Source organism: Eublepharis macularius, chromosome 5 (genome assembly GCF_028583425.1).
Source record: "Eublepharis macularius isolate TG4126 chromosome 5, MPM_Emac_v1.0, whole genome shotgun sequence".
Taxonomy (NCBI): Eukaryota; Metazoa; Chordata; class Lepidosauria; order Squamata; family Eublepharidae; genus Eublepharis; species Eublepharis macularius.
This window is the reverse complement of record NC_072794.1, coordinates 76,995,257-77,018,605: the sequence shown is the minus strand read 5'-3', so window position 1 is coordinate 77,018,605 and position 23,349 is coordinate 76,995,257. Positions and strand designations below refer to the sequence as shown.

The window sequence follows — 23,349 nt, the reverse complement described above, 5'->3', positions numbered from 1 at the left end:
ATTCATCAGTGAATGCATTTGAAGAATGTAACTGGCAATATCAGTAATGTTTCAACCTAGTTTTACTACCTTTGCAGGCAATATTGGTCAGAGAGACTGAGAACTTTTTGGAATATTAATCTACATCCTTTACATTTTCAAATATTGGCAAACATGCTATGTGTAAATGCAGAATCTCTTTCATTTTCTCCTGAGTTGTTTTTGGGTGGATGTGAGAGAAGGTGAGACAGCCACATGCTTCTGAAGTTGCCCAGCATGGCCCATAGAATGTGTGGAGGGGTGAATGCGAGTGCTTACATATGTGGATTTTAGAAATGTCCTCCATCCATCCAGAACATTGCATTGGCATAATCAAGGTATTAGATTGGTAAGGTATGTATGATCAAACAATAAGAAGGAAAAGTAGTCATTCAGTGTGATGTTGAACTCATTCTTTAATGTTAAAATAACAGTAACCCGACCTGACAAAAGGAATGCTTGTCCTTCCTCTTAAGTTCATTCTTCTGAGCCTTTAGCTATTTGAGATGCTTCTCCTGGGTTGCCAATTTAAAAAATAAACAAATCTTTGTTTTCATGAATAGAAAGCAATTTGCAGAATTTCCTCTGTTTTCATATATACACATTGATTTGCTCAGAGGGTGCGTCTGCATCTTTTTTTTAAAAAAAAAAATTTTTATTGGTGAGTACATAGTTAATACATACACTCCCCATCATACCTAATTTATTTCAACCCCCTCCCTTTCCCTCCCCCCTCCTTGTAGACTTCCAACAGCTTTTCAACCCTTAACCTATCTTATTACTTATTTTCGATTATATTCTTCTAAATCATATATGTATTATATCTCTTACTCTAAGCATATTCAAATTCTCTTATATATACTATATCAAATCCACTAATATATCCATTTTCTACATCACTATTTAAACTGTATATTTTTTATAAAGTCTCCTTAATATTAATACTAGCTTAGGTTAATTAATAGCTGAATTTTCCCATTAGTGGTAAAGTTACTTCTCTCTTCTATTTAAAACATCACAAATTAATAGTTCTCAAACTGCCACAGTCCTCCTTTCACATCCCATTTTTTTTCTAAATATTGTTTCAATTTCCCCCAATCTGCAATATATTCTCCTGGATCAAGATCTTTGAGTTTTCTTGTCATTTTGTCCATCTCAGTCATGTACAGCAATTTGTAAATCCAATCTTCTGTAGTTGGTATTTCTTGTACTTTCCATTTCTGCTCATACAAAAGTCTTGCTGCTGTAATCATGTAAAATAACAATGTTCTGTACTGCATTTGGAACATCTTTCATTCCCAAGTTCAGTAGCAGCAATTCTGGGTTCTAGGGTGCGTCTGCATCTTGATTTTTCCTTGGAGTAGCAGCAGGAAAAGGTGCCACTTCATTGCTCCAAGGAAAACAAAGGGAAAGCAAGGTTCTCAAGAAAATTAAAAAATACATGGAAGTTCTCTGCTACATTTGATTGGTTGGGGCTGAGTTTGGGGGTGGTATTGGAACAACCCTGATGTAATATAGTTCTGAAACATTATTGATGCTGCCTTCTTCTATTAAGTCAGGTCATCAGTCCATGTAGCTCAGTATTGTCTGTTCAGATTAGCAGTTGTTTCCAGGGCTCTCTAGCCAAAAAAAGGTCTTTCCTGACACCTGGCATCTAAGAATCTTTAATTGTAGATGTCTAGGATTGAGCTAGCAACCTTCTGCTTGAAAACCTGTATTTAACCATTGAGTGCCTCCATTTAGTAAATTTGACCAGCAAAACTCAATGGGACATTTTAGGGTTTTGTTTTTCTTACAAATGTGACCCAATTTCTAGTTCAGTCACTTCTGTTGTTTATAGAGTTGCGTGCTCCAAGTTGGGAAATTCCTGGAGATCTGAGGGGTGAAACCTGAAGAAAGTGGGGTTTGGGGAGCAAAAGGACCTTGGCATGGCATAATTCCACAGAGTCCACCGCCCCAACGTAGCCATTTTCTCCAGGTGAACTGATATCTGTGGCCTGGAGACTAGTTGTAGTTCCAGGAGATCTCCAGCCACTACCTGGAGGCTGGCAACCCTAGTTGTTTATAGAGGAAGAAAATTTTCATGGACTGTTAAGTTCTAAGCTCAGCTATAATGGGTGAGTCTTTTTTAAAAATGTGGCTAATATTGGTTGTGTTGCAAAACCTCAAAAGTCCAACTGACATTGTTGCATAATTCTGTCAAAACTGGATTTCTTAAGAATAAAAACATAGAGCTGGAAGGGACCACGTCATCTAGTCCAGCCCCTACACAACACAGGAAATTCACAGCTATTTCCCCCCACACACCTCCCTTGGTGACCTCTGTTCTATGCCCCAAGGAAGGCAAAAAACCTCCAAGATCCTGACCCCAAAGCGCTGATATACAAGAAAGGGGTATGACAGCCAAGCGCCAGTTTGTCCCTTCACACACTCCTTCTCCTGATCTGTGCACATTTTCAAGTAGATTTTGTGATATGATATACTCTCATCCTTAAACAACAGTAATGGCACCAAAGGCATTTTTAAAATAATATATATATTATTTGGAAAGACTGAAAGTGAGATACTAGAAAGTGGGTACCAACATTCCTGATTCCAAAAAGAAAAAAAGGGAAATACAAGGTAAAAGGTAAAATACAATATATATATATATATATATATATATATATATATATATATATATATATATATATATATATATATATATATATATATATATATATATTAGGTAAAATATTGTATTTTACCTTTTACCTTGTATTTCCCTTTTTTCTTTTTGGAATATATATATATATAAGATAAAATCAGAACGTGCTCAGACTTCAGTTCTTATGCTCTTCACAGATACTTAAAGGCTTCAGATCTGAGGCTTTGGTTCCCTTGTATTTCCCTTTTTTTCTTTTTGGAATCAGGAATACTGGTACCCACTTTCTAGTATCTCACTCTCCTTCTTTCTAAACACCAGTGCTTTCCTTCAGTCATTAATTGAATCTGAAGGTCTCCACAGGCAGTTTCCAACCACTACTGACCAGGGATCTCTTCACTCTCCAGAGCTACATCCCTGCTTGACTGGTTAGGGAAAATCTCCTCTCCTTAGATCTGTCTCCTTTCTTTGGCCCACTTGGGAGTCTGCATGTATTTCCCAAACTTCTTCCCAACTTTCTCCAGTTCTGTTGGTGTTAAAACTGCTCTTTTTGTTAAGAATCCATCTCTCAACTGTTCATACTGGATTCCACTCTCTGCTACGACTGAAACAGACCCTCCTCTTTCTAGCGCATGCTAACTAATCAGATGCCATGAAGCAGAATCATAGAATCATAGGGTTGGAAGTGACCTCTAGGGTCATCTAGTCCAACCCCCTGCACAATGCAGGAAATTTACAAATACCTCCCCCCACACACACACACATATACCCAGTGACCCTTACTCCATGCCCAGAAGATGGCAAAACACTGTCAGGATCCCTAGCCAAACTGCCTGAGGAAAACTGCCACCTGACCTCACCCTGGGCATGTAAGAAGGGGCCACAAGAACTAAGTACTGATGTAACCCTTCCTGCCCTCCCTGTCATGATCTGTCTAGATTCACATAATAAGCATTGCTGTCAGATGGCCATCGAGCCTCTGCTTAAAAGGAGAGCCCACCACCTCCTGAGGAAGCCTATTCTACTGAGGGACCGCTCTGTCAGGAAGTTCTTCCTAATGTTTAGTCGAAAACTCTTTTGATTTAATATCAACCCATTGGTTCTGGTCTAACCTTCTGGGATAGTGGAAAACAACTCTGCGCTATCCTCTATACCACAACCCTTCAAGTACTTGAAGACGGTTATCATATTACCTCTCAGTCGTCTCCTCTCCAAGCTAAACATACCAAACTCCTTCAAGTTTTCCTCATAGGACTTGGTCTCCAGACCCCTCACCATCTTCGTTGCCCTCCTCTGGACATGTTCCAGCTTGTGTATATCCTTCTGAAATTGTGGTGCCCAAAACTGAACACAATATTTTAGATGAGGTCTAGAGTAGAGCAATACCATCACTTCACGGGATCTGGACGCTATACTTCTGTTGATACAGCCCAAAATCGCATTTGCCTTTTTAGCTACCACATCACACTGCTGTCACTCACAGCTCTCTGATTCTGTGAGGAGTTAACTCTTAGTAACCATGCTGCTGTGTGTATAGCACTTCCAGGACTTTTAAAAGTGTAGTTAATCACATGTGAGTATTTCCTATCATGTTCATCTTCAGTTTCTAGAGTGAATAAATATTTCAAATTTTATTGTATCTCTTAAGTGTACAAAGGGAACTACCAAATTTATGTATTTTAAATACAGTTGGGAAACCTCAGTGATAGCTGGACAGAGGTCCTGTTTTGTTGTTTTTACTAGGGGTGTATACTGAGAAAATCTTCATTATAATTTCTCATCTGGACATCGGAGGAAAATAGTTACTGTGAGTGCTTATTTCTGGGTAGGAAATTACTAGTTTGAGAGTCAAATCCATGTTTTTTTTCTTTAGGACCATTAGTTTCAATGGGAAACCTATTCAAGGGTCTAGAGCAGCTGTTTATAAAGATAATGGCACCAAATTTGCACAGAATACAGCCCACCCTCTAATCTAAGGGCTGCTAAATTTCAAGCAGATTGAACAAAGGGAGTTGATTCTACAGACTCCCAAAGTAGGTTCCTCTCTGTGCAGCAGCACTTATCTCTACTGATTTCTAAACTGGTAGCAGCCTAACAGGAGAGCTCTAGACCAGACATAGACATACCACCACCACCACCACCACCTGCATTCATTTCATTTTCCTGTTCTTACAGTGACTGGGTGACAATTAAAAAAAAAACACTTTAACCTTTCCTTTAACCTTTGCCATGCTTCCTGATGTGGTCTGTTTAAGTAAGTAAGGAATGGGATTGGCAGTTTACCCATTATTCTCTAGGGGTCTTTTTTCAGGGTGGGACCTGGAGTCATTTTTCAAACAAATGTCATTAAAATTGCAGTGGAGCTTCTTCTACCTGTCCACCAAAGAACCTCCAAGTTTCAAGCAAATTGGATAAAGGGTTTAAATGTTAGTAGTCAGACCCTTTCCCCCTCTCCGCCTCCCCATGCTAAAAGGGCAGTTTGTGGATATGGAATATCATAAACCCCTTGCCATAAGTCTTAGATACTGCCTTAGATACTGCCAGGCAGAGAGGATACCCGGTGGCCTGGGGACTGGAAAATTACCCAGCCATGAGTCATAGGGGGAATGACTGACTGACAGTCCTCCATGCCCTGGAGAACAGTTGAGATAATGACACTTCTTGAGATCTCTCCCTGCCTAATCTCATCAATGCCTTCCTCCACCTTTCCTCTCCCACTTATTTAATCAGGCTATTTAGCGCATCTGATAGCCTTCCTGTCCTATACTTACCAGGACATCAAGCAATATTTTTACCTGTAGTCCATCCCAGATAGTCATATTAAACCCTTCACAAGTTATTGTCCTACCTCCAGAAAAGCTATTAAGCCATTGTTTTGGGGCAGAGATCTCAGCCTTGCCCGAAGTGATGTTTTGCTCTGTAACTGGGCTGTCCAGCCATGTGCTCAATGTGCGTGTGTTCTGGTCAATATAGCCATCCTTAAGTTTGCTCGAGCCTTCTCCCTGTGAAATGCTGGTCATTTGCTGCTGCTCCCACGGACCCCTCCTTCTTCAGGACTGACAGTTATCACCCTATTCCAAATTACTTTCTCCCATTTTCCTCCCTGACTTTTTTAGTTAGCCTTGTATGTGTGCTGTGTATATTTGCATTATTGCCCTTTTTATTTCTCTTTTAATAAAAAACCTTTCCTGTTGAACATCTGCCTGATTTATTTGAGCATTCTCTAGGGGAACAATCCCCATATACATAGGTGGAGATTCCTAGTTACCCTTTCTTGCTTGTCTCCTTTAATGCTAATTCCTCCAACAAATTAAGAAGACCTCCTATTTGGGTAACACTAAGGGGCCCCTGAACAAGCCCAGGCTTTCTACTTTCAGAGTGAAAGAAAACTCTCCAACCCACAAAGAAGGGAGGAGAATGGCAGCTCTCTGCAGCTATGAAGTGGCTTGAAGCACTCTGTGCTCATCCTTTGCAAGGGTCTGATTGGAAGGGAGAAACACCATTTCCAGGAAATCAATACAGTCAAAGAAAAATATGTGCTTATGCTGCATGGCTAGTAAGCATTGAAACTTGAAAAAAAATCTGCTTTTTTAGGGAAGGGGTTTTCATTTTTTACAAGCATCTTGGATGTGCGTTACTGTTCGAGTGAATCACGGTAATAATTCAAAACAGCAATTTGTGTATGTCTTCAGCTCAGGAGTTTCATTTACACACCCCTAGTTTTTCATCTCTTCTTGAAATCACCCTTTAGAGCACAGAAGGTATTCATTAAAAGTCATGATTAAATTTCATATTTAAATTAAAGCTCTCACTAAAGGGTTTAACAACTTCATTTATGCATTGTACTTTTTTGAATGTAATGTGGTATTCCCCAGCTGCTCTTGAATGAGGCATTTTATTATAAGGACATTCAGGATTATATAAAATGAACTATATGTTGCCATTACCCATTTCAGTTTGCCAAACAACATTATTCATCATAGGTAGTTGCAACAGTAAAATCCAGACATTTAAGCTGGAGTAATCATATCAAGATTAAAATTCCTTTGCCAGAATTGGTATTTTGACTTTAAGTGCTATTCAAGTGTCTTTTAAAGTAGTACATAAAGAGAAAGTTTCCTGTTTTAACCATGTCAGTACGCAGCTATCGAAATATGCACATTTTTCCCTTATACCTTTTGTACTTGTAGACATTTCAATCTTCTGTGTGTAAAAGCACAGCTGTAACTATTCCATAACACAAAAATTAAAATACGTTGTAATATTTAGATTTTACATTCTAGGTCTCCAGTTTATGCTCTTAGACTCATGAAGGTGACTTATGATGTGCAGTGTTTGCATTGGCAACAGGTCAAAACCAGAAACATATTGAAGGCCAAGCTTTCCAGATATTATCTCAAGTAATTTAAAAGTTCATTATAGAGCACCCACTAGACCTGCTACAGTAAGGGTCTGTCAGCATTTTTCAGAAGTTTATAACTCAGGCATTTTTTTAAAAGCGTGTGGGTTGAAACTTGGCGTTCAGGGTTTAAGACCAGGAGCAAATTGTTTTTATAAATAACAAAAATAAAAATTGACTATTATTAAATTAAAAGTGGTATGTTTTAAAGGATTTCTGGTTTCAAATCAACATTTATAACTTTTATAACTTTAAGTTGTTTTCTGAAAGTGCTTTCCTAAGTAGCTGGTACCAAATGAAAGCTGATAAGTGTTGAATCTGAAGAAGAAGCAATGATTCATGATGGAATCTTTAAATCCTCTAATACATAAATCTTGCTGATGAAATTTACATAGATTAATTCTGGTGCAAGTGGCTTGAGGGTGTCACAACCAAAAGGCATATAAATGTCAAAGGCATAATTTGATCTAAGGCTCTGTTTTGTAACCTGTTTTAGTGCAAGTATTTGTACAAGAAAGCCAGTTTGGTGTAGTGATTGAGTGCAGGACTCTAATCTGGACAACTGGGTTTGATTCTTCACTCCTCCACTTGAAGCCAGCTGGGTGACCTTGGGTTAGTCACAGCTTCTCAGAGCTCTCTCAGCCCCACCCACTTCACAGTGTGTTTTGTTGTGGGGATATTAATAACATACTTTATAAACCACTCTGAGTGGGCATTAAGTTGTCCTGAAGGGCGATATATAAATCGAATGTTGTTGTTGTTATGTATAACAGGTAAAGTAGTAAAGGATAATGCCTTTGAAGCTATAGGGGCACTTCTTCCTGCACCTCTACATGCAGCAGATTTCAGGTGCTCACAATTCTGCCCATTTCCTGCCCTTCTTCCTCTCCCCTCACTATGGTGAGATCCTGCAGTTATTTCAACATGTGTCTCCTGGTCTCCATTATATAGACCTTGCTAGAAATATTACTGGGAGTTCCCACAAGACAACACTCAGAATTAAAGCAAATGTTTTCCATGTATACCACAGAATCAATTCTTGACATCTTTAAGAGGGTTTTTTTCTTCCAAAAGTGGGATCTCTGCTACAGAATTTGGAAAAGATTCTTGCCTAAAGATTTTTTAAAGCCTCTTCCAGTTCAAGAAGACAATGTGATGAATGAATCAGTACAGCATCTTCTTACATAGGTATCTGAAATGTGTTCTAAATCAGTGTTTCTTGAGTTTATATGCAACCATCTTATAACTAATTAATAATTCTTTGTTATAGCCATTATTTTTCAGTATGTCAAAAATGGTCAACAACCTCTGTTAATTGGACATCAGACATGTTTTGAGGCTCTGGGAACATTTTATACAGTGTATTAGAAGTCTAAACCCTTGTCAGCAGAACAACAATTAATATTACTATTACCTGTATTATATAATAAAACAGCTAAATTGCTGTCTTTGAAGCGCAGTCATGTTCAGTATAATAAAGAAATTTAATACTCAAATTTGAATGTGGTTGCTCACAAGCTTTGCTACTATTAGTATGACTTTATTGAATTCAGACTGCTGTGGAAGTTGAAGAATGCGAACTCTTTCCAGTGAGTCTCCTTCTCCCTCCCAGGTATTTAGTACATTATGGCAGATTAGATAGAAGCCTATCTGGGGGGATGGGGAAATCACCTCTGCCCAGTCTACTTGTAAAATTGTACTCATTTTAAAGCCTTTGACACCTTTTTCAGTAAAATGGTGATCCTAACTTCAGTTAGTTATTGGGAGGGGGGCAGTTGTTGTTGGCAGGAATTATAAGATCACAAACTTGTGATCATATAACAACATTTAAAGCAAACCTTTTATGGACCTAACTAGACATTATGGTAGCCATGAATTCTACCCATGGCCGCCAGTTCCATTTTAGAGAAGAATTTGGCCATTTAAAAATGCTGTGAGGGGTGGGCCACAGCGCAGCTGGGAAAAGAGGGCAATTCACATAGTAGATACTAGTTCCTATGCACATTTTATAACATTTTGAGTTAGATAGCGTTGAACTTGTGATCTAGCAATGAAATGCAGTGAGACATGAGGTCATGGTAGACTTGAATTTTAATGTTACATTATAAAACAATGCTTTAATCTAAAAGATACATTATTTCTGAAAGCATTTAATGTAGCATTTGAAAGAAGAAGCTAAAATGGATTAGAAGAGCTTAACATTTCTGTAGATTCTGAGTTAACATTCCACTTCTCCACAAAATGAAATAATCTTTGATCTTATAGCTGTGTCTTATCATATGACTAGCTCCCAACAACACTGAGCCTGAACATTCTTAAGGCAATTCAGGAAAGTTGCAGATTATTTTTTTAAGTAGCCCAATCTCTCTAAATAGTGGAATAAGTCACATAATTTGAGGTCCTTTGCTTCATTTGGGGGGGGGGGGTTCTTATACTTTAGTAAGCATTTCAGTTAACTCTAAAAGCATTGTGTTCACACAATATGTCCAGTATATGGAACTTGCTTGAAGATCTGCAAATCAGCTGTGCCAGTCACCTCACCATACTGCTCAGCTCCCTCGTGTGCATTGTCTTCATACCACCAGCAAACTGTTGGCATCAAATTGTAGTGCTGTAGAGAAAAAAACAACACTGTGTGAAAGGGCAATATTTATGGCAAGTTAGTGCTTATGGAATGCTTTCCTCATGGAGAAGAGACAGAGGCAGCACCTTCTATTGCCATGTTGTGGGGCATATCAACCGACCTTAGTATGTTTGTACAATGTTTCTAAAGCACTAAGAATCAAATTTTGAGAAGAGATAAGCTGTCACTCAAGGAGCAAAAACCTTTTATTTAAACACACACATTATTTGCATGCTTTATTAGACTCTGCCATGGAAACTTTGCTGGATGACATTGAGCCATACACGCCGCCTAAACTACCTCACAGAGTTGTTGTGAAAATCAAATGGAGGAGAAGAGAATGATGTAAGATACTCTGGGCCTCCATTGGGAATAAAGATGGGATATATATGAAGTAAAATAAAATAAAACTTAAAGGTGCTGAATGTAGACTTACCACAATGTCTTCTTTTGAAAATCTGATCGTTATTATACAGTGATAAAATTAAATAACTGCAAAAGGTGAACAGTGACAGAATTAGCTAAGTCTTCTGTGAAGCAATACAGAACCATTACCCTGTCTGGATAACCATCATCACATTTTTTTAAACTTTTATTGCAGTTAAACCATTACAACATACAAACGTACACATATAAACCAAAACATTAACCAGTACAAAGCTATTTTGATACAGGAGGGAGTTAAGCACATACAGTTAAAACTATATAATTCAACAAAACTTATAAGCTATATTGTAAAGCTTCTAGAGAGAGTTATTGTTTGAAGTAATTTTGATCTAGGCTGGATGTTATTTTTATCAACATATTCAAAAAATGGAAGCCATTTTTCCATGAACTTGGAATTTGCAGGAAACTGTTCAGCTATGTAAAGGTCATTATGAGTTTTTTCCATTATGAAGTGATTCCACACTTTTTCAAACCATGAATCGACAGAGGGTGCATGATCTTTCTTCCAAACCAACGCTATCTCATTTTTTGCTACTACGAAAAGAGTTGCAATCAATTCTTTTCTAATCATAGGTATTGCTAAGTCTTCCCACTGATCTAAAAAAATGATTTTAGGATCCAGAGGGACCTCATACCCTGTAATTGTTCTGATTGATTCAATCGCTTTCTCCCAATAACTTTTTATAAAAGGGCAACCCCACCAACAATGGGCAAATGTACCCGTCTCTCCACAATTTTTCCAGCATTGTGGGGAAGCTGATGGATATATGTAGGATAGTCTCTTTGGCATAAGATACCACCTGTGAATGATCTTAAATGTTTGCAACTTAGTTAGGGTAATATTTGATCTAAGTATAACTGAAGTCCAAATCTTTTTCCATGTCTCAAGAGATTGATCTACATTAAAATCTTTGGCCCAGCTGGATTGACAGAGAATTTGCTTTTTGTTCAGTGTGTTCAATAATGTAGTGTAAAGTATGGATATCATTCCTTTTTTTTGTACTGTATAAGATCGTAATATCATTTCAAATTCCGTCAGGGGAGTTTTCATTATTGATTTTATGCCTATTTGTTCCATCATATTTTTAATCTGTAGGTATCTAAACCATAACAGGTTTTGCTTTAATTTGTCTTCTATTTCTGATTTCCCCATCAGGCCTGAGTTTGTAGCTATGTCGATTAATCTTGTTATCTTAGCTTGTTGAAATATGCTTATGAAATCTGGTTCTTGACCTGGGGGAAACCAAGTCTGATTAACGAATGAGGAAAATCTGGATTTTTCTGGAATGAGTTTAGCTTTAAATTTGTCCCATATCTGCAAAATTGCTAATAAAAACATATTTTTGTGAATGCTTTTGGGTCTATTTATTTGTTTGTTCCATATTAAATCATTGAAGGAGAATTTGTCCAGTTGAGTATTGGAAAGGGTGATCCATTCTGCTGTAGTTTCCACAGAGATGAGTTGGAGTAAGTTTAGAAGTCTAATTGCTGCTTGATATAAATTGAGATCTGGATAATTAAAACCTCCGTCTCTAGATTTTCGTCTCAACGTGGAATATGAAATTCTTGGATGCTTATTTTGCCATAAGAAACTATTGATCATTGTTTGCCATTGAGTGATTAGCGTTATGGGAATTGTTACTGGGATTGCTCTGAAAATGAAAAGAAACTTAGGTAATATAAATGATTTTATTAGATAGAATCTATCGAACCAGCTAAGTTTTAGTTTATTCCAATTGGTGATTTCTGCTTTAATTTGGTTTGCTATTCTTTGGTGGTTCAATTTGATGAGGTTGTTTAATTTGGAAGTAATATTAATGCCAAGGTATGTTAGATGATTTGAGGCCCATTGATATTTATACTGTTTACAAATTAGGTTTTCAGTACTTTTAGTCAGATTGATAGGAAGAATTTGTGATTTTCATTGATTAACAACCAGGCCAGATATAGCACCAAATTCAGTCAGCAGGGGGTGGAGATGTGTCATTGAGATTGTTGGGTTAGTTAAGTAAATTAGCATGTCATCAGCGAAAAGTGAGATTTTGAAAGAACTGTCTTTGATGGGGAACCATCATCACATTTGAAATGTGACACAGACTGCTTTAATAGCCACTTTTATGAATACGCATCTGTAATAAAAATTGATGAAAAAGAAGGAAAAATCAGAAGATGAGTGTGGGCATTTTCCTCATACTGCTGTTCAAATTATGTTTGTATTCTATAGTAACAAATAGATGCATACACAACGATGTGTAGTTAACAGCCCTGATCCAAAGTTGTATGTGTGTGTAGACCCGGAACATGCAGGAATCTCATTTTGTTTCAACAGAATCTGTAGTTGAAGTAAGTATGGCCTGACAGAACATTAAGAAGCCCACATAAATAGGAACTCTGTGCTTTGGAAAACTTGGATTAGTAGAAAATAACAGGATTTTAACATATATTTCTTGATCTGAAAAAGGAAGCATTTTCATAGTATATGTATACTGCACATAATTTTCCCAGTGCTGCTACATATGAGACTGATGGATTTTGGAACAGAGATCAAGAAATTGGTGCCATAGCTAACACTCTTCTTTGTGTTTTTGACAGATTATTTCTTGACACTTGATGAGCCTATGAACAACATCACCACTACACTAGGCCAGACAGCAGAACTGCATTGCAAAGTCTCTGGCAATCCTCCTCCAACTGTGCGTTGGCTGAAAAATGATGCTCCTGTTGTACAAGAACCTAGGAGGATATCTTTCCGTGCAACAAGCTATGGGTCTCGGTTACGAATAAGAAATCTAGATACCACAGACACTGGCTATTTTCAGTGTGTGGCGACAAATGGCAGAAAGACTGTTTCTACAACTGGGGTGTTGTTTGTGAAATTTGGTAAGATTTTCCTCCTTGGCAAACTACTTTAAGGAAAACACTAGATTTGAAAAGAACCCTGTGGAGACTGATGTAATCTCCATTGACTAAAGCATAGACAGCAACAGAAACTTTCCCATGTATGTTCTACAAAATAGAACATCCTTCTACAAAATAAGAGAATCCCTCTGTTTCTTAGTATTTTCTGGTTATTGCTGTTCAGATAATGTCTAATAGATATAAAGGGCTGGATTCCAAGCTTCCATTCCATTCCAGTCTTATGCCAGTGGAGGGGGAAAATGCAAGTTTTCTTGGGAAAGCCTTATCCCTGGAGGCTCATCTGCCACCTACGTTATTGTCTGTTAGGCACCAGGGCCAAACATTTCTTTTTACCAGGTTTTAACTGAAGGCTTCATCTTTTTAGTGCTGTTTTTCTGGCTTGCCACTAACCTGAAGACTGTTTTAGGAATACTGTTTCACTTTGCTGAATATTGTTTTTATGCTGTTTTGATGTCCATACTGGGTTCTTTTTAATGGTTTTAACATTGATAATTTGTATTTGTTTTTATGTTTTTATTGTTGTACTGTTTTTACATTGTAGGTGGGTGGTCCTTTTCGTCTGTAGCAGAAAGTAGGATTTGAGTCCAGTAGCACCTTAAGAGACCAACAAGATTTTCAGGGTGTAAGCTTACAACAGTCAGAGCTCCCTTCATCACACACCCTAGCAGTACAACAATAAAAATATAAAAACAATTTAAATTATGAACCCCATGGAACAGGTCTCTGGAAAAGTGGGACAAATCTGTAAATAAATTTAAAAAGGCTTCATCATTAGCAAAATGAATACTTTGGATACAGCCTACTCTATTAATACTGTTCATTGCAGTGGAGAATCTTGTGATAGCTTCTAAACCATTAAAAAATTATAGCTGACAACAATCTCTACTGACTAAATTTGAACCAATATCCCAGGTCTGAAACAGGTTATGTTCTGTCACCATTTCATAAACTGTTCTCTTCATTTTGCATTATTACAATCCTTTCTTTGTGTTGGATTAGAAATTCCATGATAATTGCTCAAGGCTGCAAAGCAGAATAGCTAGCCAATGAAGTGTTGCTTCTCTTTGGCGGAGAGCAGCAGATTTTTATTTGTTTGTTTGCTTGCTCAGTTTCACAAAGACTGAAGATGGAATACACAATAAAAACTGTGCAATAAGAGTAGTATAAATACAACAAACAATCCAATAAAAGTGGATTTTACAGAATTAAATACTGCATTAGAAGAGCACAATAAAGCAGGATTACAAAACTGGACTACAGTGCACTTGAAACAGTATAATAGATACAGCAATATTGAAGGGTAGTAAAAGGAAAAAAGCATGCCTCCTGGGGTGCGCTCCCTGGCAGCGCAGCACACTTCCGCGCTCTGCAGTGGGATGATTTTGCCTCCAAATGGGCCAAATTGAACCTGTTTGGAGCCTAAATTGGCCCTCTGTGAAGTGCAGGAGCTCTCCAGGGCCCTTCCAGCAGCACTCCCATGCTCCACAGTGGGCTAAATCAGGCCCATTTGGGGCTGGAATTGGCCTTCTGCGAAGCGCAGGAGCACAACAGGGCCTCTCGCACTGCTCTAGCAGCACTCCTGTGCTCTGCAAGAGGCTGATTTCAGCCACACATGGGCCCAGTTAAGTCTCAAATGGGCCAAAATTGGCCTTCTGTGGAGGCCGGGTGTGCTCCCAGGGGCAGCACGAGGCCCTATGTGATGATGTCACTTCCTAGAAGTGACATCATTGTGCAGCCCGGGAGCACTCATGATGACATCTACAAAGGTGGGTGCCAGGTTTCCCACCTCCCTCCCGGATGGTGAGGGGTACTGTCCACCCTAGTTAGAAATTATAAAGCATTTATTAAAAAGAAAATGTTCATATGTATAATCTTAAGCACTGAAACAAGTTGAGCAAGGTATTATAGCTCCTTCAAGTCCTCAAGTCTTACCTCCCAGGATAATAGGAACCACTACCAGTGCCTTTTGACTAACTCTAATCTTAGAGACTGAGGAACAAAGTTGTTGGTCCTACCAGGTGTTAGAAAATAAATCAGCACTGCAAGGTGGGTAGACATGCACACTGAGTTCCACAAAACAATTACTTGGTAGCTGTAGCTAAATTAGGCCAAGGTACTGGCTTTAGATTTAAGCCTTCAACCCCAAATAAAACCGCAGAAGTTTAATTAATAAAGCTTATTATGTAGATTCTTTATTGTTACTTGCTATTTGTTATATGTTTTTATTGTTATATTTAAAAATGGAAAATTAATAAAAAAAATTGAAAAACATTGCTTTGGCAAAAAAAATAAAATAATAAAGCTTATTTAAAAACAAAATAAAGTCTACAGTAAAAAAAATCACTGGGTTCCAATAGAGTCTTTTTCTTTTATTACTTTGAATGAGCCAGTACTGGGAGCTGAAAGTTTATACAAATTTTCATTGGGGATATGTATTTCAGATTCTAAGCTGCTGAGTATGCTAAAAGAACAAAAATTTTTATATGTATTAGAATTTACTAGCTAGCTACTGTTGTAACAATGTTTTTCAGCCTGTAAGAAACTTGATACTAAAAAAAATCATATTCCGCATGAATAAATTGTTTTAGTAGCTTACTTGATGTTAAAACATTTTGTCTTATAGGTCCTCCACCGACAGCAAGTCCAGGAACATCGTAAGTTGTTTCTACCAATTTGTAATTCTTTTCATTTTTTAAATAATATCTTATACTTACCTTATATTAAATGATGTTTATCATTATTGAATAGGTATGCAATATTGTTTTTAAGTTTTGTTACATATCAGTTCTTTCTGTTTTATGAACCGTTTATTCAGTACAAGGTCCCAGTTGTATATACCCCACCCCATTCTCATTGATTCATATACCCGAACCCTCCCCAGGAGGTCTGCAGTGTTTGTATCCCTGAGTAAGAATCTCCCCCTTACCTGCCACTAAAGATCTTACCACCTTCTCATTTCCATGATCTACGTCTGGTTTTCTTATTGTTGGAAAGGCAACAGGGAATGCAATTAGAGATGGTGTCTTGTCAGAGACTCATCTCAGTGGGCACAACAACCATCTTTTGGCTCTAGGCAGTCACCCAATTTTACAGTAGCTGTTGCAGATGATACAAATTGTACTTTAAATCTTAGTTGTTTCTGTAAAAGTCACACAAGTGAAGGGAAAGGGTCACGCCTATGCACATTAGAACCAGTCCTACAGAGTGATATTACATAACCTTTACTAACATACTGGCCTCTTTAAAAAATAATGTTCTTTTTCTTGCAAAGAATCAGTCAGATAATACAGCATGTGTTAGCGATATCACAGTAGGTGCCAAGATGCAGCTATTGTGGGTCAGTAGGATCAAGCTGACCTAGTTATTAAAGAAATTGAGCTGAAGAAAGATCTAAAAGGAACTGCACAATGCTTCATAAATAACTGTTTCTATTAATAGTTGAAAGGTTTTTGTTTGTGATTCAATCATCATATTCACATCAACTTTCTAATATGTCCCATTGATTCTTCAATAAAATATATTTCCAAGTATATGTGTTAGGGCCAGCAGCTTAATCATGTAATTTTCTTGCTTTAGCCATTAAGAGTGCAATCCTAAACAGAGTTACTTCAGTCTAAGCCCATTGAAAACAATGATCGTAGACTGCAGTAACTCTGTTTAGGATTGCACTATAAATCTCTTAATTAACTGTTTAATAATCATAATGATATTATGATGTTGCAATGCAGATAATTCTTTGAGTGTGTGTAATGGCAATAGCAGATTCTCTTAACTATACAACACTGACAAATCATATATCAACAGGAAAATCAAATTAAATGTTTGCCTGGGGTTGTAGATGATTTACAATCAAGCTATTAACACTCAACTACCTTTAATGTGGGACAGCTCTGATATGAATGATTTCCATTCTTAACCTATGATTAATCAGTTCATGCTTGTCAATCCCACTTATATATATAAAATCTGGAAACTATTGAATATTTAGTGTAAAGGATTGGGTAACTCTAGTTTTATTGCAAAGAGTAAATGTGATTGTGTCAGTTTAGGGGAAGGCTTTGTAACCACAAAATGGTATTCAGCTAAGCCCTCTAAAGCAACACTTCAAAATGCAACATGTGTGAACCTAGTTTAAAAGTTACTTGATTTGCTTAGTAAAATAGAATGTCTTATTTCCGCTTAGCTTAACTTGTGTAACTATGGCCTTCCAAAATCCATATTAAATCCCATGGCTGAGGAATGGTTGCATTCCTTGCTTGTCTAGAAGAGGTTTGATAAGCAAATTTTAAAGTGCAACTTGTGACATATTATATGTTGCCTTTTATCTGCTGTTTTATTAAAGAAAATCCAAGTGCCAAGTGATGGGGATCTACAACAGGGATCACCAAAAAATAAAAGGACTCCTAAAGAAAGATGGGGGGTTGGCAGAGAAGCTCGCTTAATTCTTTGCATCTGTGTTTGAAAGCAGATCCCCTCAGCTTTAAAAAGCTGCTTTCAAATGCCCACCACTATTTTCAACTGAGGGGGGAGGAGGGACCCCCCTCATCCCCCTCCCCTCATCTGAAAAAAAAGTGGGTGTTTGAAAGCAGTAACACTTTTCTTGCCGTGCAAGAGAAGTGTTGCTGTTTTCAAATGCTGGCGGCTTTTTTCAGCTGATGGGGGACCCTCCTGTCCCATCAGCTGAAAAGTGGCAGGCGTTTGAAAGCAACACTTTTCTTGTCGTTTGGGACTGGCATTATATAAGTATGCTTTTTCTTGTGGTGAGATATAACCCATAATGTCACCTAATAGAAATTTGATCTCATCCTGAATGGACTGTAAGGGGTTACATTCACAGGGAATATAACAAGTATGATTTGTTGTCACATAACCTCTGGATCAAAAAAGAGACATGGGAACTGGTCTAAATGAACTAGCTTAATATAGACCATAGGAGCTTTATATGTTGCTATTTCAATGACAACTGCATACCTCCACCTGATGAGGCCTTGCAGATTATTTCATCTCATCTGTACCAGATTAGTTGGTAAGAATTGAAATAGTTTTCCTGGCCCTAATATACAAAGTTCTAGGTTTAAATTCAACTGAGAGTCATGGGTAGCACTCAATGATGAACATCTTTGAAAGCAAAGCTAGAGAAGACTTTCCTGAATATCTGGAGAGCCACTACTGGGCATCTGTACTTGGTTGACTGACCCATAGATCTCCTTCAATATAAGGCAGCCCCTAAAAGCATTCATCTGAATCTTGCCAGGCAGGAAAAGGGGGCTTCAAAACATTTTGTGATTTTGAAAGTGTTAAAGTCTTCTCCCAGTAGTCCATTATTTGCCACACATTGAAATCTGAGATAATTTTCATGACCCATGGGGCAGCCTGCTCTTTTAATGGCCTCAGAACTGTATTACTTGCTTAACTGCGGAGCTATTTGACTGCTACCATGATGGATCAGCAGTCAAAGGAGAGATAGAACAGTATACTGTGGCAACAGCTGCTACAGACATGGTAAAACAGATTCCAATAGATAAGAGGATTTCTTTAAAAGGGGAAAATACTTTAGGCCTGGGGAAATGGTTTGAACACCAGCCTGCTCTATCTTCTTATCATTTCCTCTCTGCTTTCACTTATTATATCACTATCTTAGACCTTATTGTGCTCTTGATGAAGGTTTTGAAGGAATTGTCATTGGTATAGAACAAAACAGCTATATGAATTTAAATTAAACAGTGACGCAGTGGACTTTGTAACATATTGTACGCCCCTCCCTGGCCCGCGGCGCCGGCGCCCCCTTCAGCCGTGTTGGACCGCCTCCTAGCGGCCTTCCCTCAGCCTCAGATGTGGGTAGGGCGGGGGTTAAGTCACCCAGGCCCGCTGCCTACCCTGCTGGGCTCTGGTTTTACTCGCTCTCTCTCTAACCTTCACCAGTCGCCTAAGCCTGCTCCTCCCCGGCGTCCCTGGGAAGGCCCCTTTTATCCTTTCCTCCCCACCATCCCCACCACCTGCGCCAACTCCCTTCACCTGTCTCCCTGTTCCTCCCCCCTCCTTCTTCCCCCTCCTTCCCTGATAGGTGCGAGCCAATGGCTGGCCTGCCTGTCTCCCCAGCCTGCCAATCTGGTCGCTCTCCCTGGCTCCTGAGTCCTCCCTCAGCTCCCTGCCTCCCCGCCTCCCCGGGCTCCGGCCGAGCTCGCCCTCCGGCTGCTGGGTGCGGCCTCTTCCGGCCCAGTGGCATGGCAACCTAGTGGCCCGCTGTCAAGCCCGGCCGCAGTGGCATCTCCTCCAAGGGGGCCCTCGGGGGGGCAGCGGGTCCTCGGGGGCCGCTGGCGATGCTCCCTCGGCCTGCGCCTGGCCCTTCCGCGGCAGCCGCGGCAGTGCGCTCGCCAGCTGATCGGCGGGCGGGGACTCGCCCGGCGTCGAGGCATCCCGGCTCCGCGGCAGCATGGCGGGGCGGCCCAGCGGCTGCAGGCGTTCTGTCAGGCCCCTCCGGCCAGGTAGGCCTGCTGCGGGAGTCGGGGCTGGGGTGTGTGGCTGCTCCCGGAGGGGGGTTGGCCTGGGCGGTGGTGGGGTTGAGTCCAGCCCGGCCGGACACATATACTAGGTATATGCACTGAAAAAAGACTCCCTAATTTTCAAGCAGATTGATCAAAGTGGGCTGATTTTACAGACCCCCAAATTAGCACCTTTTTTGCACGGCTGCACAAAGTTCTCTCTATTGGTTTCTAAAATGGCTGTCAAGCAGCAGCCAGCAGGAGAGCTCCAGCCAGCCACTACCATTTTTTTAAAAAACCTGTTACATTAGTTTCATTCTTACTTTTACAGTGACTAACAAGGGTAATTTTTTTTACATTTTAGCTGAAAAGTCTGCATTTACCATTCTTTTTTTGTTGTGTTCTTCCATTTGTTTTCTTTCACATGGAGGCTTCCTTTGCAACCCTCCCCCCACCCCCGCAGAACCCACAAGTTTCAAGCAAATTGGACAAAAGGTTGAAATAATATGGGGCCCTAACAAGTCCGGGCTTTCTACTTTCAGTGTCATGGCCAGTCTGGGGTCAGTGAAAGTGAGGACTCCTCAGGAGGAGAGGAGCCTCATGTAACTAGCCCTGATTTCTCAGGAGAAGAGGAGCTCTATATAGCCAGCCCTGACTCAGCAGAAGCCAGTGATCAGGAAGAACAGCTGCTTGGTAATCAGAGTCCACAGCCAGCAGCTGAGCCACCGGCACCCTCCAGCCCCAACCCCACAGAGGAAGCTCAGCAAGGGACTTCCAACACCACAGGTGAAGCCCAGCCAGGGGCTTCCACCACCACCCAGGTTCACCCACATCCACAGAGCACCACAGATGAAGGCAGAGAGTTGAACTGCAGGAGAGACAGCACAGTGCTCACCTCCTGGGCTGGCACGAGCTGCTTGTGGATAGCGACAATGAGTAGCATCAGAATAGAGCCCAAGCTGCTGGCTGCAAACCACACCTGGCTATAAAAGCCAGTCTAGAGGAACTGCCAGGCATGAAAGCAATGTGTTGCACATTCTTGCTGTTTCTGTGAGCACTCCTTTGAACCTTGCCTTGCTCCTGTAGCTTTGGACCATGCCCTGTCTCTGCCTGCATCTAGACCTTATCTTTCCAGTAACTAACCTATGGACCCCCCTGACTTGGCTTTTGGATTTTGGACTCACCTCTGGTCTGGGACTCATGTGTTAATTGGACTGGACTTTGACAACTCTGCTTGGGCTGGCCTAGCCCATGACAATCAAAAAAACCCTCTCCATCCCACAAAGGACAGGAGAATTGCAGCTCTCTGAAGCTGGGGATTGGCTGGGAGTGTTCTGTGCTCCTCCCTTGCAAGGGTCTGATTGGAAAGGAGAAATACCATTGTCTAGGAAATCAGTATATTAATTGGGAGTGCTCTTGTGCTCCTCCTTTGTAATGGTCTCTTCCTTTGTAATGCAAAGGAAGAAACTCCATTGTCCAGGAAATCTGGAATAAAAATAAAACATGCTCATGCTGCATGGCTGATAAGTACTGGAACTTGTAAAAAATACCCAGGTATTTTTGGAGAGGGTGTTTTATTATTCTCAGGCATCTTTGATTTGTGCTACTGTACTGGAAAATAAAGGTCGTGATTTAAAACAGGGATTTCTGTGTATGTTTTTAGCTTGGGAATTCCATTATGTACACCCCCAGCATACACTCTTTCAGCATGTCCCACTCCTTTAAAAAGCAGGAATCTATTATGTGTTCTCGCTATTTGGGTATACAAATCTGAAAGCATTTATAAAAATCAAACTAAATCACCAACCCAATTCCAGTGCAGTAGTGTAAAATAATGGCTTACAATGTGAGCTGTTGGACTAGAAAATCCCCACCTACAAGTTAGCTTTAGAGAAATAACTGTTCTGTTGCTGTGAGCCTCCCTTCAGCCTTTCTGAAAGAATATTGAAAAGGTTTCTAGTTCTCAGCATACTAGACCTGCACTATATCAAGCTCAAAGAGCTGAAAGCAGCCCACCAGCCCTATATAGAAGTGGAAAAAACTGACAAGGGACAGCTCCAGGACAACTGAACCTTAACCAGAATGGGGCAACAGCCCACCCAACCAGAGATACAACAATCAATTAACCTCAATATCTTAAAGTGAAACTCTCATCTATGATTTATAAAATTTCAAGTGCATACATAATAGTTATACAATCATCAATCTTTCTACAAAACACTACTGACCCTACAGTGTTCCTAAGAATGTTCAATAAACATGGGAGATGTAATAAATAAGTCAATAAATATACAATCTTAAATACAATCAATATGCATAATTACATGTTCCGGCCACAGTACAAACACATTTAATATGTTTTTAGAGTCCAATAAAGGTTCTCCTTCCAATCAAGATTCTTCCTCTTTAGAAATGCCAGGATGAAGTTGTTTAAAGTGACAGGAACTGTCAATGGCACACAGTCCCTTCCAATGTGGCAGTGTAATGGTTGTTATGAAGGCTTACGCCAGTTGCATGTGTTGAAAATCCCCTGAGGGTTTGGATTGTTATCACACCCTTGATAAAGTTTTATATTACAAAACGAGTTCAAATTGCTAGCTTCTTGTTCGGCTGGGAGGGGCCTTGTTCCCCCTCTTCTTGTGGTGATCCAACCTGAAGGAGACATGGGCACGAATGGGGAAAAAATTACGAACACCCTGTTCATTGCCATCCACAAACAACGAACAGAACAGAACATGTCCCCTTAACAAACATGTTCAGTGTTCGTATTCATGGCCCTTTAAAGATCCCTTTAAACTATCAGCTGGCAGGTGGCAGGGGAGATTTCCCCTTGCTGCCTGCCAGCTGATAGTTTACAGGGCCCTTTCCTGCCATGCGCAAGGTGCAGGATTCTTTAAACACCCCACAACCACCAGCCCCTACCCCCTGCCCCACCCCAGCACCACCGGGCTGCTGCTGCCGGGGTGCAAGAGCGGGGCTGCTTCTGCCCACTGTCAGAGGGACGAAGAGGCTCGCTTCTTCCCTCTGAGAGCGGGCAGAGCTGGTGCCGCCGTGGGGCTGCTTCTGCCTGCTGTCAGAGGGACTCTTCTCCTCATCCCTCTGACAGCGGGCAAAAGAGGCCCCGCGGCCCCAGCTCTGCCCGCTGTCAGAGGGACAGAGAGAATCTCCTCTTCCCTATGACAGCGGGCAGAGCCGGTGCTGCAGAGCTCCTCCTTCCCAGTGCCAGCAGGACGGAGAGATTCTCTCTGTCCCTCTCGCACCGGGATAGCCGGCGCTGCCCCCTTTGCTGTCATTTTCTCTTCACAGTGGCAAAAACTGTACTGCCTCTTGGAAGCTACTTTGAGGGGTTACAAAACTGACTTTCCCAATGTCCAGTACCCACCAGATTTGTAGGGGACATAGTCCTCAGTGTCCTCTGAAGACCTTCCAAGTTTCAGAGAGATTGCACCCCGAGAAAGGTATGATCCATGGGTCCCCCTCTTTGCTGTCTATTTCTCTTCTGAGTGGCAAAAACTGGACTGTCTGCTGAAGGGTTAAAGCCTGAAGGAAAGCCAGAAGGAGTTCAGACAGAGTTCAGTCCCTGCCATTGCCAGGGGAATTGATTGAAAGGTGCCAGACTGTGACGACCACCTGTTCGTTTGGAATGGGGACTCACAAACAGCTTGTTCGCGAACAGACGAATGGGCTGTTCGTGGGTTTTTTTCGTTCGTATTGCTGTTCGTGCCCATGTCTAACCTGAAATAAGAACAGAAAGATATTTAATTTAATTTTCACACAGAGGAAGAAAAGAGCACCTTGATTGGAAGGAGAACCATAG

General features: G+C 40.3%; 1 protein-coding gene across 1 annotated transcript in view; it reads left to right on the top strand.

The window, feature by feature from the left end:
* Positions 1–23,349, top strand: part of ROR1 (receptor tyrosine kinase like orphan receptor 1) — a 272,791-nt gene that overhangs the window by 194,869 nt on the left and 54,573 nt on the right. Inside the window, exons 3-4 of the mRNA XM_054981388.1 lie at positions 12,724–13,011; positions 15,674–15,704. Coding sequence (XP_054837363.1) covers positions 12,724–13,011; positions 15,674–15,704 — 319 coding nt within the window. The remainder of the gene's footprint in view (positions 1–12,723; positions 13,012–15,673; positions 15,705–23,349) is intronic.